At 36.5% G+C, this 16,242-nt stretch overlaps 1 protein-coding gene across 1 annotated transcript in view; it reads right to left on the reverse strand.

Moving 5' to 3' along the window:
* Positions 1–9,987: 9,987 nt before the first annotated feature.
* The window catches only part of gpc5a (glypican 5a), a 122,561-nt gene continuing 116,306 nt past the window's right edge, over positions 9,988–16,242 (reverse strand). The window contains exon 9 of the mRNA XM_007553938.2: positions 9,988–11,611. Within this exon, the coding sequence (XP_007554000.1) occupies positions 11,457–11,611 (155 nt within the window). The 3' untranslated portion in view covers positions 9,988–11,456. The remainder of the gene's footprint in view (positions 11,612–16,242) is intronic.

Here is a 16,242-nt window from a genome sequence, read left to right on the forward strand (position 1 = left end):
GTGTGTATGTTGCTGTGTGTGTGTGTGTCTGTCCATAACTTTCATTCATTGCAGATCTGATAAAGATGTACTAATCCAGAGTGACATGAATAACTGGGGAGTCTGAACTTCATCTTCAGTAAGATATAAAAATAATATGTAGGATAATTATCTCTGAAATATTTTTCTGTCAGTCTGTATATAATCACCTGAAAAACATTCTGGTTTATGTCAAAAGCCGTGCTATTTCCCAGCCATGTACAAACACACTTCTGTTTCTTTTTTTCCACTTTCACACATTAGAGATTGTTTTCCGTCTCTCTTGCGCTCTTTGGATTTAGGATAAAGAGTGAATTCACACAGCAGAGCAGTCCTGGATAGCAGAGTCGGAGATTACCCTCCCTGATCTTTTCACAGACAAGAAATAGTTTGGTGCAAACCCTCCCTTAGGGCTTTGCCACCTCTGTACTGACAGTCTGTGCATTAGCATCCATCAGAGAAGAGGAAGAAAACGGTTTTATCCTCTCCGACCTATTGCTTACTCAAAAAAGAGGAATGAAGGAAGCCAAAGTAGTGGATGATACGCTTGTCACTATGGTGGATAATCTGTAAACACACTGCCAGGTCAGAGCCACACTGATGCAAAGCCAAAAGCTTTGTCTCATTCTTCAAATGACAATAGAAACGGCAGCTTAACTCTGAAACCACCAACGATTTTTCATCCTTAAAATATATTTAAGGGGCCAGTGTGTATCTGCTTCTGCTAGGTATCTGAATGCACAAAAACGCAGCAGAACCAACGGGTTAACATGATAACAGACACGATGCAGTGAATGAGTGTTTATAAAATGTACATTCTGCTTTGTAGCCATATCTTACCATCTGCAATTTTTCTGAAGCTTAAAAGTTTTAGAAGAAATATTTCATTCAAGGCCTCAGGCGCCCTCAGAATATCTCATGTTGTATGAAATTCTGCCTCAGGGCTCAGTGGGGCAACTGATCAGCAACTAGTATTTAGTAAGTATCAGCATTCAAGTCATCCATTAAGCACTAAATGTCATCTGGTCACTGAGAAATATATTATTACCTGAAATCACTATGTGGTCACAAATTAAACTAATAATTTCAAAGTAATTTCCCTTCGATGAGTATGAAAATGCTCTGGTCCCTGTAAAGGCTTAAGAACACCAGAAGCCGTTGAAATCCGTTTTATATGTGCATTCCTATGATGGATCCAACATTTTGTAGGACCGGTCCAAGCTTATTGGTTAGGTTGGAAATTCTTACTGCAAATGTCATTAAGCCGTTATTTATAAGCAGATTTAGCACCTAAATCAAGTTTGTTTCGTTGATTCCCATAATTTGCACGCATCTGTATGTTTTTGTTTCTTCACATAATCATGAGTCTCAGTTTTTACATTTTTATTCTAAAATTTCTCTCAAAACGGCTTATCAGACAACAGGTAATCATTTGTCATTGTTCCTGACTTAGCTCTGAATAGACTTTATGTAATTAAATATCTGTGAGGAAGAGTGTGCCGTTCTATTACATAGTGTCAATATAACGATATATAGATACTATAAACAGTTAGAAATACATACATCAGATAAAATATGATGTGTACAAGCTATGCCATTGTGCTCTGTTCCAGACTGATTGCTCCCAAGCTAGAGTGAGGTCATCTATGCACAATTCACAGCTGGTGACAAAAATGGGATGATCTGACGCGAGAAAGCCAAATGGCATTTATACAGGACAGCTTGATTATTGGAAAACCAGACAGGAAAGTCAGTGAGGAAATGGGAGACAACTTGAGTGTGTAGGCAACTGAGACACTGAGGGAAGCTACTGGTACAGAAGAAAACAATTTCAGATGTACAAACCTACTCTGAAGCACAAATACTACAGGTTGTGAACCAAGAGGTAAAAAAAAACAAAACAAAAAAAAACAATCAAGGAGTAAGAAACCAGTAGCTATTAAATGTAATTATTGATTACTAGTTGGAGCATATTAAAAAAAACATATTAAAAAACACTTTAATACAGAACTAAACTACAATAAAATTTAAAACTAAGAAATTCAGTGTGCAGCTGCTAAGTTGAGATAAAAGTTTAAGCCAAAACCTTGATCTGCAAGATGTCATCTTATCTGTGTAAAATGCTCTTTTGCTGTCTAATTAAGAGGCATAAATTAAAGATTGACTTGTACCAGAAATTGAGCTGTCAGTACAGCTGCCCTGGATACAAACAGATGATGTGTCAGGCTCACTTTGAGCAGGACTCCCACCATGCACAGGAGAACTATGATAAAAAAAATAAATAAATAAAAAAAAAAAAGCTTGGATCAGAAAGACAGAACCATCAGTGGTGGAATATGGGTGAGTAGATATAACCATGACTTATGTGATCTGAAAATGTGAAATTTTGAAGGTTGACTTCCTTAGCAAATGGGTCACTGCACATGCGGAGAGCTGGGGAGGTTCTTTGTAGTTGAAGTCATGTTTTTAGGGAGCAGTTTTAAATAGGTGAAATTATAAAACGGAAATCTTCTCCTGAAAAAATAATAGCAAACTATTGAATCAAATTTATGCCAAATTATCAGTCTGTTGTGTGCTTCACCAACAGCAATGCTTTAATGTTTAGTGGTGAACCCTTCCAGACGACACACAACGTAACACCTGCTATACCAACTGAGCCACCCAGCACCACAAAATCATTCATTTTCTAAACTCACCTCTAACCTAATATGTGCAGCTACTGATGAATTTCCAATCTGGTCACTATTAAAAAAATCTGTTGCTAAGCAAGCCTTTAACTTCTCTGACTCTTTTTTTCTTTTTTTTCTCATCAAACAGCAGGATCACTTGACACCTCAGCAGTACATCAAATATCATCTGCAAAACTGTCAGGCAAGCACATGCATATTTCAGTCCTGTTTGTTGTCACTTGTTCTCACACCCGAAACAAGATCTTTAGCTTTCAGAGATGTATACAGCCATGCAGCTGAAAAATTAATTATGGTTTCAGGTCAATGTGGTAGACACAAACAGTATGGCTGGTAATGTGACAGGTGAGGTAGATTTCACGGCTACATAATTTAGATTATGGCTTTTTATCTGATTATTTGCATATTGAAGCATCTGTATTGTATTGTCAACGTTTCCCGAAACAACTAAAATAGCAAAATACAGAAGAGCTAATTTTAACATACTTTTCCAGGAGAATAGGATTTTAAACAGTTAATCTAAGAATACAGGAACAATGAAGAGTAAAGGAGGGATGCAGGGGATGAGGTGATTTATTGTAAAACCTGTGCTCTAGTCCTGTCTGATAATCTGGAAGCAGTAGGTGGCAAGACAGCAGAAAACACTATATTGATGAGACTGTTTACTCCCTGGCCAGAAAGAAAAATAACATGATTTCAGCAAAACAGAGCTTGGGTAAAACTGGGATTCTTTCTCCAGGAGGGGAGGATTGTGGGTAATGAGTTGTTTTAAGTTTTCATTTACTATTATTATCTGTTAAAATTTTTTTTATAAAGAATCACGGAAACAGAGCAGCGGGGTGGATCAGTTTCATGCTGAACAATGTCATCTGCCCTCTTTATGTCTGTGAACTAAAATCAATTATGAATATAATGAAGCACATACATAAATAAAGGTAAGGCTTTAACCTTGGTATTGGATTTGAGCTGTAGTGTTCAGTAACATGAACCTCTGGTCAGAAATAATGCATTTGAATTTTTCTAACCTTGGCAGGTCGACAGCAGCACTTGACACGAACTCCACTTGTTTGCACTGGATCTACAGGAACACGCTTTGCTTTGTAACAGTGGTAATTTTTATGTTCTCATTTGTCGTTGGTAGGTGGATGAGTGTGGGAGGGATTTACGTTAGAGTTCACAGAGCACTGCAAACTGCACATCAACAAACCCTGGAAGTGATGAAACGGATCAAAGCTTCGAACTAAAGCCTGTAATTTTATGAGCTGTGTCTTCCTCACACAAGCATAATTAAACACAACGTCTAGAACTGGTACCAGTATTTATCCACACTAAAGTGACTGGGATGTGGAAATAAAGCAAATTGTCATTACAGTTCAAATAAGAGCAGTTAGGATTCAGTCCGATTTCAATTTCACCTTATTGCAGCTTTGCATGGTGACAATCTCCCACATATTAGCATGTTTAATGCAGACAAGTTGCTTAGCACCAGCAGAGTAGTGTGAAAAAAGTGAGCACAGTCCCTTAGAAAAGCCTAACACCTAATGTGAAAGCCTTTGTTCCAAATGAATATCTGATGAGTGTATTTGTATTTTTACATACATATTATGTGTGTCTTTGTGTCTTCACAGTCTGCTTTCCTACAGATAACTTAAATAAACAATATGGTGTAATGTTAGAACAATATTTTCAATATTTCCTATTTTAAAGTTGCTTTGCCATTTTGAGTACTGTCATACCCCAGTCTCAGTGTTTTGTTTTGTTTTGTTTTTTTTTGTTCCATACATCTTCTCATCAACTCTGACCATCTTTCGTTCTTCTGCAGGAGACAGTCATTGCTGTGATGCTGCCACCGCCGCAGGTCTCTGTGGTGGTGCTTTGCTCAGTAATGTGTTTTAATCATCTCCCACACAAAGCGTTTTGCACGTTTGATTGTGGTTTCATCTGACCAGAGCACCTTTTATCATTTTTTTCCCCCTTCATGGCTTGCGGCAGCCTGCAAATGGTACTTCCTGTATTTTTCAAACTTCCATCAAACCAAAGTGTGCAGATCACTCAACTAACAGCTGCCATGTCAATACATTTTCCCACCTCAGCTGTGCTTCTTTACAGCTCTTCTAGAGTTACGTAGCATCTGTTGGCTTATTGACAGTTTGACAGCTTACAGACGAACAGTCATGTGTTGGTAGGTAGTATACTCTTTCCTTCCAGGTGATGGACTGAACAATGTGCTGTGAAATGCTTAAAGCATGGCATTTTGTTTTGGAGCCAACTCTGTCTGTCTGGTGGGTTCCTTCGTCTCTGGGATGCTGTTTAATAACATTCCTACCAGTGCTCTGGTGAATTTTGAAGTTTCATGACTCCACTGGATTGTAATGTATATTTGAAATAATTATTTCAAAAAACATTTCTTTCAGATTTGCATCCATGTGCTGCTTTATGGTGATTTATGACATAAAATTAATAAGAATACTGAGACATTTGTGGTTGGAACATGACAAAGTGAGAAAATCTTCAGTGGGTTTGAAATGGTATTGAGTGGTAAAGTACATCGAGAAGCTGCTGTCCATATTCTGCCACAAGTTTGTGATGCTATCATGTTAATATAGCATGGAACATCTGAGGAATGATTCCTGATCCCTTCTGAAAATGTGCTATAATTAAGCATTTGAGGTTAGAAAATGGACTCAACCCAGAGGGTATAATGTTTAAGTACCAAAGTGATCACTGGGTGAAAATGTGAACCTCCCGTTGGCTTCAAATTAAAAATCCATGTGGATACCGTCCTAGGGGTTTATACTACAAAGGCCCAGAGTTAACAACTTGAACAAAAGTGGACAAATAAATGATTATTGATGTTTTATTTTAAACTTAGCATTTGAATAATTCAAAAAGGCATTCAAGAAGGCTTATTTAAAATGCATTGTGCAACATTGATTCCTCTGATGCGAGTGGGATTTTTGTTTTGTGCAACAAATTTCTTTGACAAACTCTATGTTCAGATTTTTTTTTTTTAAATTAAACTAAGGTCTTTGCCAGAAACAGAATTAAAAACAAAACTGCGTGTTGTCTGTGCCTGCGATGATTAAAGGTCCTATATGAATTGAGGCTAAACGTTAGCTATTGTCAAGGTCACATTAATCGCCTTTGGTGAAACAGAAACCTTAGTGGGAAAATGAAATGAATCTTTGTATATATTTAAGCCGTGCTCTGCGCAGTTCTTCTTTGAAGGTCTCAAGAGTCTTTTCTTGACACGCAGAAATAAAAGACTCAAAGCTCATAGCTATCCGAGGACAAAAATTATAACATTTACTGTAATAAGATTCAAACATGTAAAATATATATATCACTCCCTAAACAGTTGAACTAATGTCACAGCTTAACTGTTTTTCACATGTTCTTGACAACATTTCCCCAAAAACAGATATTTTCCAAAAGAAAAACAAATCTGTTTGTCACACAACCAATACTTAACTGTGATTTTACTTATATGAAGAGAAATAAAAATGTGCCAATGTTCACTTTAATATATTAAAATGTTTAAGTTAACCAAATCAATTATTTGTATAAAAATAATTATCCTTCTGCACTGACACAACTGAGATAAGATTTAGGTCTATAGGCTTCTTGGTTGGTAATCCATCTGTGAAGATATTCCTACCCCGACTACCTGAACAACTCAACGACTGCTGGCATTGCCTCCTACTGTGAGACGGGTTCCATGTTAAATGATGTAGAATGTAAAAGCACACACCTCATCGATCATGTTAAATAACCCGAAACATGATTTTACTTCTTTGCTTTTTACCAAGTGGATTTTATCAAATGTTTTATTTGTAAGTCAGAACAAAAGATGGTCAAATTCAAGATGCAGACATTGGCTATCAGCAGACGTTCGCAGTCAGCTGAGCTGTTTAATCACAGATCTCTTTTTTTTTCCCACCCTGTCTTTCATTCAGCTCTTCCCTCTGGTCATGACTGCTCACTAAAGCATGTGATCACAGATTTAAGTGTCGGCATGTGGGCACAATATGGTTCAAATCACTCAAACAATAGACAGCTATCTTTACAAAGAGGATAAAAACTGATTTTTTTTATATCACCATTGCTACTCATGAGTAGAACTTGTTCAGAAATATTTGTTTTTGGAGTCATATATGTAATCATATATAATCATAAATAATAAATAATAAAATCTGTTATTAAATCAGTTGGACCTGTTTATGAAGAAAAAAATATTGACTAAAAAAACAATCTCAGTCACAGATGTTCATTGTAGTAGATTTAAATAAAGGAAACCTCAAGTTACCTTGCACTCTAATTCTAAGTATAAAAAAATATGTTTTGTTCCAAAAATAAGGTTACATCCTATAGGAACTAGCAGGATTTTGAGAATTGTTTTCTACTTTCTTCCTAAATAACTAAAATTAGAAGTCAATGCTTACCTAACTCAAAACAGAGCAAGTATTGTTTCTTTAAAGTTTATAACAATCAGACCAATTATCTGCCTGCATTTCTTTTTTTTTCGTTTTTTTTTTTTTTGCAATATTGATATCACTCAATGGTTCTAATTAATGCAAATAAAGAAAATTCTTGATTTAGTACATGTTAGATTGAGTTCCACAGGTGCAGCTTAAGTTGTGACAAAAAACATTTTATACAGAATATCTTTGGGGTGGGGGGAAGTGTGCAAACAGAAGGGAATGTCTTACTGCTTCTTTATAGTATTTTTTGACAAAGTAAATATCTGCTCATAGATAATTTGACATGTTTAGGTGGAGGGCACCTCTTTCTGGGTGCAGTATAATTAATGTGACAAAAATCTCTTGGATCTTTCCTCCTTCTTAGTTCCTCTACAATGCAGTGATAAAAATCAAAAAAATAAATCAAACTGTAATAATCTTCTTTACTTTAGGTATAAAAGAAACACTACAGCCTCAGATCTATATTTAGCCTCTGAAAACCTTTGTCTCTGAGTCTACAGGGTGTCAGCGGAGACTTGACACTGTTCTTTAGAGGTGTCATTACCATGGCTGTTCAAAGTATAATGCTGCTGACTGCGAGGGTGGAAACTTGTGATATAATTGGTTTTGGGGAGAAGCTGTGACTTTTCCAGAAGTAACACTCGTAATTTAAGATTCTTAACAAGTGAATATCACCATTTGGGAATTTTATTTGATGAGGAAAGAAGCAGATAAAAAGAGAGAAAGCAAAGCAAGTCATACGAATGAGCACTGAGATGGTAATTGGCACAACAGGTAGCACAAAAAGTTTTGACTTCTTTGCTTCTCCCTGAACTCCTCGATAGGTAAAAACGGGTTGATGATAATTATTACGTACAGATGCGCAGAAGAAGTTTATGCTTTAAAAATGCAATCAAGCAAAGCAGCTAAAACATGCAGTTGAAAAAAGATTAATGTTAAAGTGACAGTCATTCATAAATCGATGGATCAGCTGTAGAATGTAACTTCATCCATCCATCCATCCATTTTCTTTACACCCTTGTCTCTTAGTGGGGTCGGGAGGGTTGCTGGTGCCTATCTCCAGCTAATGTTCCGGGCGAGAGGCGGTGTCACTCTGGACAGGTTGAGTCTGTCACAGGGCTAGAATGTAACTTCTATAAAAAAAAAAAATAAAATTAAAAAAAATATTTATTTTTTTAAACTGTTATGACAATATATTATGAGTCAGACAATCTGTGAAAAAAAGAGCTCCTCTGCCTTCTCCCAGTGCTAAACACAGAAATACACTAGGTCAGAAAAAAAACAATCAGCGCCAGGAGGAAAGTCTTAGTGCTGTCAGTCATGCTTGTGTTTACGCTGCTCATGCCTTGCCCTATGCTATGCTTCAGCTTCTTCCCAATAGCACAGCCTGCTTTGAATGTTTAGGCTAGTTAGCATGGTCCCTGATGACAGCGGATAAACAGTTTTCCTGTAAAGGTAAGTTGTTTCTCTGCTATCAGCTCATTGAGCAGCATGTACATGAAGTTGATTGACAGCATTAACACTGTCCTCCAGAATGACTGGTTGTTTCTGATGAGGAGCATTGGATTTCTGCAGATGGCAGAAGGAGCTTGATCTCTTCACAGACTATCACATTCTGTACTTCTACGTCATAGTGACAGTTTAAATAAATATGTAAAAACATATTTTTATCATAGTTGCGTAGTGGAGTTTCACTTTATCCTTCAGATTTGTTTATTTGTGGTTGTTTATCTATAGTTTATGCTTCTTTACTACATGATTATCAGGAAATAATTGCATCAAAAGCAGTTTTATTGGACCTTGGCACTTGTATGACTCATCATTAAAAATACTTTCTCAATTATTTTCTTAATGTCAGATACAACTATAGCAGAAGTAAAACACGTCATCTGTAGAGTTTTCATGTATAAATTATGTTTAGATTGTTTTAAAATATTTAAATCCTACATGATGTTTAATTAAAACAAGATGACAGATGTTTCCCTGTCAATATTTACTGAACAAAGATGAAGAAAATTGAAATTGTTTCCAACTCATTAAGTGGCTCCCAAAACCCAAGATTAGGGGTTTAATGCTTCAACTCCATTAAAAGTCTGAATCGCCTCCTCAGCTTATGTCAATTTCCGCAGAGGTCTGGCGTCAAGCTTTGTATCTGATTCAGGTGGAAGAAGGTTGCGTCCTGCAACAGGACTTCAGTTTCCAGAAACCTTAGTTATATACAAAAGCACTAGATGTTTAAGTTTTTTTTCTTTTTCTTTTCTGTACCATTACTGTATTGCTGAAGTTTATAAGAATACCTTAACAAATGCAATTGAAAGATGAAAACAATAATGTTAAAATTGGTCTCCAAGGGCTGAAATAACAACTTTTAAACACCTGGAAAGTCATTGTGGGTTTTATATGAAGATTTTCCTTGACTGCCTCAGGGCTTCGGGGATCACCAGGGGACACAAGCCTAAATTTGAGAAGTCAGACCTTAGACCTAATGTGGCATAAGCTCAGTTCTTATTTTTCAAAAATAAGAGTTTCAGTTTTGTAATTGAAACCATAATGGCAAAACTAGGCTTAGGAGAATGGGAATGTGTGTACATATGCAAATGTGAGAACAGTTGAAGGTTTCAGAGAGAAATTTTGATGGAAATCTTCAGAGATCAACTTGAGTTGTGTGTTTATAGCCATGTGTTTGTCTCTACTGATGCAGCTTTGACTTGAGTGCAGTTAGACTACCAGGAAAACAGAAATTGTTCTTCTTAAACCCATCTGTTGTCATCCTGAAGGCCAAAAAGAAAGATGCTGGAGACTGAAGTGCAATCCTTTACTCATGTCCTGTTGAGACAAACATCATTTCACTAAGACTTGTTACTATTTGTTTTGGTCCTGTTCTACATGGCCGACTTCTCATCTTCAACTCATCTGGAATCTTTGTCTTCTTTGGGCTTTTAAAAATATCCATTATGTGTTACTGTCCCGTTGGAACGATGATACTCGGATTAAAGCTGAAATATCTGTAGCAGTCCAACAGCGAAGCAAATTCTGACAACAGACTCAGACAGTGTCCAATGGAAAATACACAGAAAGAAACATTTGACTGAAGCCACATCTGAATCTAACCAAAAGAGAATCATTGGAGAGGGAATAATTAGCATATCGTCTGTATTTTGTACATTTTCTTAAAATGTCATGAAAAAACAATAGATATATAAACAAAATTTGGCGGACAAAAAGGCCTTAAATGTGCGACATGCTTCTCCAAATATATTTTTGTATATAAGTAAAAATAAAGCTTCTAATTTCGTTTGAACAGTGCTCACTTCTGAACCAATAAAAATACACTTTCTTTTACCACCATCAAGTGCTTTTCTCTCCCAGTCATTGACCAGACATGCATGGAAAACATGGAACAAGTCTTCTGTTACATTTATCGGCACAGAAATCTGTTAGCAACACAGCAGTATTATGCAGTCGGGAAGCAAGTTGAAGCAATCAAATTTTTCCTCACTCCTGGCTCCTGGAGCTATCAGCCCCCATCCAGGCCCATGAAGACACCGTTGGATTGAGTTTGAAAGATGATAATAGACTCCTGAGGAAACTAATCTATTTCTAAAGAAGAAAGGGGTATGAATTCTCCCACATGCACCCCGTCTCCACCTGTCCACTCTTCAGCAGTTTTCACCCTTGCAGTTGTATTACTGCGCAGTTGCTTAAGTCATAAAGCATAACTTAATTTTGATTTTCAACAGTATAAAAGGGGAAAAAAATGGTATTTCATACATACCTCATAGTTTAGTGTGTTTTTATGCACTTGCATAAAAAAGTGCCAGTTTTAATACAGATTAATTGTTATAACAGCCTTTTTATAAAAAGTCAATTTCACCATATACAAATATTGCAACTGCAGGAGAAACAGATTAAAAAAAACAAAACAAAACAATCTGTACTGTACTGAGAAGTACTGCACTTTGCAGAAGTACAATGGTGCATAGATATTTACAGAGTATTTACTAAATGTACAGTAATACAGTTCATTTCAGACCAAACATTTACAGCATTGCTATTGTCTTATCTTTCTTATTATAAATAAGTCATTATTTGCCTATTACCTTATCAAAAATAACTGGTATTTTCAAGCCAGAATGTGCAGTTTCACACTCTGCCCAGTTCTGTCCAAGTCATTATTATATTGTCATAATGATGTTCACTGGCTTCCTCATCTTGGGGTAAATAAGCTTAACATCTAAATTTAATGTTTAATGGAGCAAAAACGCAGCTGTTACAAGTCCAAGATCATATGTAAGCAAGGCAATACTAGGACCCAGATGGCTCCAGTCAGTCTGAGGCTGTGAGATTTGCCATCTATTTCTGAGTCCTTGGCAGGTGGATGATGATAATGATGATGTTTGTAATCACTGGTCACATCTGGACTCACTGCAGAGAGAGAAGAGATGGAAATTACAGTTTGAAGGATGTTCATTAACAGCATGACATTAGGATGCATTGCAATTTTACATGTTAGAAGGACAAGGACGGTTTTACATTTTGTACATGCCAAAAGACATCATAAAGAAACAGAGTCTATCTTTGAGTCCATCTTTGAAAGTCTTTCTTTTCTTCTCTGTGAGATTTTGTTCAGTTAAATGAAAATTGGGTTTCCTCCTAAAACATGAAAATACAAAAATAATCAAGAAAAAAATAGAACATAAGAACTTTGTATGGTTATCTCTCTGCACCAGCTGGATGATTTGATCTTATTTTCCAAGGAGAAGAAGCTCCTTTTTAAAACTATTGCTAACTACTACTATGTTCATGCTCTGGAAGCATATTTTAATGAAGACATGTAAAATACTGTTTGTTTTTTTAATCAACCTCTATGTAAGCAGGAAAAAATTGCACTGAAAGAAAATGACAAGTTATTTAAGAAAAAATATTGGCAAATGTTATTAAATCAGGCTGGAGAACTTTTAGTTTGGAGGTAAAAAGAAGTTGGTGAGATTTATTCAGTTAATTTCAACATTTTCTGTAGTCAGTTCCAGGATAAGGAAGCAGAGTGAACAACAGCCTTCTTACCCAACTCAGTCAAAACAAATGGGACAGAAAGCAGCAGCAAGTTTTGTGAGCAAAAAATATAGGAGTCAATATTTCTCAGTGCAATTCCAGTACAGACAAAGGCCAGCAGAAGTCTGAGTAATGCTTTGTAAATAAAAGTTAACCAATGGGAATTGTGTCGGGCAGCCAGACCACGCTGCTCCACCCATAATAACAACAGTTTGTTGATATTGTGCAGTTTGCAATGAACCTCAGAGAAGAGGAGTAGACATAGTCAAGCATCCTAAAATGATTGACTGGGTAAAAAAATGATTTTGCTACATAACTACATCCTGGACAGTGGCACAGTAGTTAAGGTTTTCCTTATATGTTCTCCCCAAGCATATGTGGCTTTCTCAAACTGTCCACAAATATGAATATTAGGTCAATAGGCTAGTCTACATTTCTCTCAGGAGTGTGAGTGTGTGTATTGTTTGTTCTGTGTGCCTCTGTGTTTCCTTGTGATGTTCTGTCACTCGATTTTCTTTTTTCCTTCTTTCGATTTTTTGTCTCCAGTCCAATTTCCTAAAACGAAGTTATATAAAAAAACAAAAATTTACCTAACCAAGTTGCAATGTACTGCAGACCAAGACCATCTCTTCTTTTTTTTAAACAAAATTTAATTCATTTCCTGGCAAAATGGATGTTTCACCCTTGCAACTTTACTTCAGACCAAACAAAATAGTCAGAAAACTGAGACAACCCTAAGACACTTGTGAAAGCATTCAAGGTCAGGGTTAAAATTTGAGTGAAGACGGCATTATATATTCTATCAAATCCCACACAAGGAATTTACGTGGCGTTACGTGGAGCAACTTATGCTGGATATGTTATGTTTTTCATTTCGTTCTTAATTACAACTGCAGCAATAATGCCTCATACATCTTTTGCAGCTGCAATACATTAGCGCCCCTGTTAAACCATTAGGGGAGTCTGTTAATTTTCCACTACCCTATAAATAGCGAGCTGATGCAACCACAGGGCACCTTCATCCTCCATCTCGTCCCCCAGAGATGCAGCAGAGAGCATCCTGGGTGCATCTTTGTGTCAACAGACACAGAGTGTTTATGGCAAGGTGTTAAAAGTGTTAAAGCCCATTCAATAGCCTCACAAACTAGAGTCGTGAAAGTAGTTCAAGAGATGGAGGATTTGTTGTCTTTTCTTTCTGTGGGTAGAATCCACCTGTTTGTTCTTTTCTTAAGCTAACGGAGTAAAAGTCAGCGTCAAGCCATCACGACTGGTTTCCATATAAACATTTAAAAACAATGAATCAATATCGCCTCCGGTTCTAATGCTAGAGAACTGCAATCAATAAAACAATTCAATACACAGATTTATTGTGACACAGGAAAATGGATCAGGAAGCCTTAAACATAAACAGTAAATGATTTAAATTTTGTTTTAAAAAAAAAAGAAGAGATGGTCTTGCAGTACATTGCAACATGGTTAGGTAAATTCTTTTTTTTTTTTCTTTTACTTTTGAAATTTATTCCCCGGATTACCTGGCCATGAACTCAAACACCTCCACGTATTTATGTTAAACCTAAGCAGACATCAAGTCAGACAGCTGCACCACACCAGCAGTCAACATCCATCTTGTTGTTTACATGTCTTTGGAGGCCTTTAGAGCTGGACGGGAGAAATTCTGTGTACCCTGCTGTGTGAAATAGAGCATCCTCTTTAACCCTGCTGATGAAGCCTCAGTCTTCATTGTGATTTTCTTCCCCTGGGGGAAGGAGTGAGGTTGAACCCAAATAGATGACCAGCTGCTCAAGGATTCTGGAGTTTCTCACTTAGGCCCAAGGGTCATAAGTCTGTCATGGGCTGAATTAGTCTCACCCACACCCTTCCAGCTCTCCTATCAAAGTTTATCTCGGTGGCAGAAAAAAATAAGACCAGCTGTAGATGCCATTTGTACTCTATGGATTCAATTCCACTTTTTATGGTGTGGCACAAATGGAGCGTAATTCTTTTTACCCAGAGCAGGATCCAAAGCAGTTACATCAGTTTGAAAAGACAAACAACAATCCTAAATATATGCTGTAATCTACTTCAGTGATTATGTAATTTACATGATGTCAAACAAATATTTATAAAGTGCCAAGTCCAGCAAAAACACACACAATGACACATTTCTCACCAGATTCAATGTGTCATTTCTGCATGTATCATTTATTTAGAAAGATTGGTACCTGTTGTGAAAGCAGATGATCATGTTGTCCAGTCAACTGCCTATTGATTGCATACCACAGAGCTCCAAGGATAGCATACAGCTCACTGACAGGTTTTACCCAAAAGCACTAAACTGTAGCCTTCACTAGGCTCCTTTTACTGAAGATACAATGTTTATAATGCAGCAACGAGCTCTAGACAGAATGGCTGAGTATCTGTTATAATGAATAAACTATGCAACTCACAGAGAATACTCTTATTTTAACTGCTTGACAGTTTGTGTGAACCTCAACCAAACCCATGAGCATGACCTCTTAATTTAGAATAGAATAGAATAGAATAGAATAGAATAGAATAGAATAGAATAGAATAGAATAGAATAGAATAGAATAGAATAGAGCGGCAAAGTAACAGGCAAATGGAAACATGCAAATCCACACAAGGTTAATTATAACAACAAAAACAAGTAGACTGACTGAAACTTAGAACATAAGAAAAAATACCATACTGTTATTGCAAACTGAATACTCAGATAGCCAATAAGAAAGCAAATAAACAACAATGCATTTGATGGTTAAATGAAAGACCAGGGAGTAAAAAAATAAAATAAAATAACACAGAAACAAAAACTACAAATTGTTATTAACAATAAACCAATTATGAAATGCCTTAGATATATAACCACTCTAATTTACTTTCACTATCTGATTGAGACACATCAGAAATCAGCTGCACAATGGAGATCTTTTCTGAAGAATATTAACGTTAAGCTCCTGAAACATTTTTCCTTGTATGTTGGGAGTTTAAAAAAAAATGTATAGGCTGCATATTTTGCCCCCAGTTATTAGCTGGGGTCATGTCACTCTGCTGCTAGTAAAACCTTAATGGTCTTATGTGTAGGTTGCTAATTCTTAGTCAGACATTTCCACTTGCACCAGCTGCACTTATGTGGCATCTCAGAGTAGAAAGGCTCATGCAACACATCCAAAATAATGTGTGACAGGCTGGTTCAGTGGGAGATGAAACTGTGCATGCTGCAGACATAGGAAGATGATGCCAAAGCTACCTGCATATCTTCCAACATCACTGTAACCCAAGGTAGACGCCAAATGGTATGACAGGTATGAGGTATTAGACTCATTCATTTTAGATTATAAAGTGCTGTGTTGAAAGCGAAGGCAGGTACATATCTCATAATTAATCACTGCTTACACTTATTTATCAATTCATCAACAGTCCATGTTTAGCATTTGTGGTTTCTCTTAGAATCTGTCTTATTGTGACCACATTCAGATAGCTGCAAACAAGAAGACACCAAAACCCTTATGCTTATGTGTTTGGACACCATTTCTGAACTGAGTGGGCTCAGATCAGAAATGGTCTTATCTGAACGTCTCTATGTATCTTCATAGAAATTGCTGTGACATAATCCACTGTGAAACAATGCAACCACCACAGTAGGAATTAGGTAATATACGGTAAACAAAAAGTAGGCAATTTTAAATCACATAAGATTATATATTTCTAGCATACAGTAGTTATAATGACAAACGGTACAATCTACAAAGGTAAAGTTGTTAGAAAAAAAACTGAAGATGTTCAAAAAATAAATAATATTTCTGCAATGTAACACCCAGTTGTGTGAAAAATAATCTTTAAACTCATGAAATAATTTCTCAAAATAACATGTAACAAATGCAGCCATTCTCATTTGGCAGGCACAAACAAATACATGTTACTTAATAGCTCTCTGACACACACACACACACACACACATACACACACACACACACACACACACA

This window comes from Poecilia formosa, unplaced genomic scaffold (genome assembly GCF_000485575.1).
Source record: "Poecilia formosa unplaced genomic scaffold, Poecilia_formosa-5.1.2 Scaffold60, whole genome shotgun sequence".
Lineage (NCBI taxonomy): Eukaryota > Metazoa > Chordata > Actinopteri > Cyprinodontiformes > Poeciliidae > Poecilia > Poecilia formosa.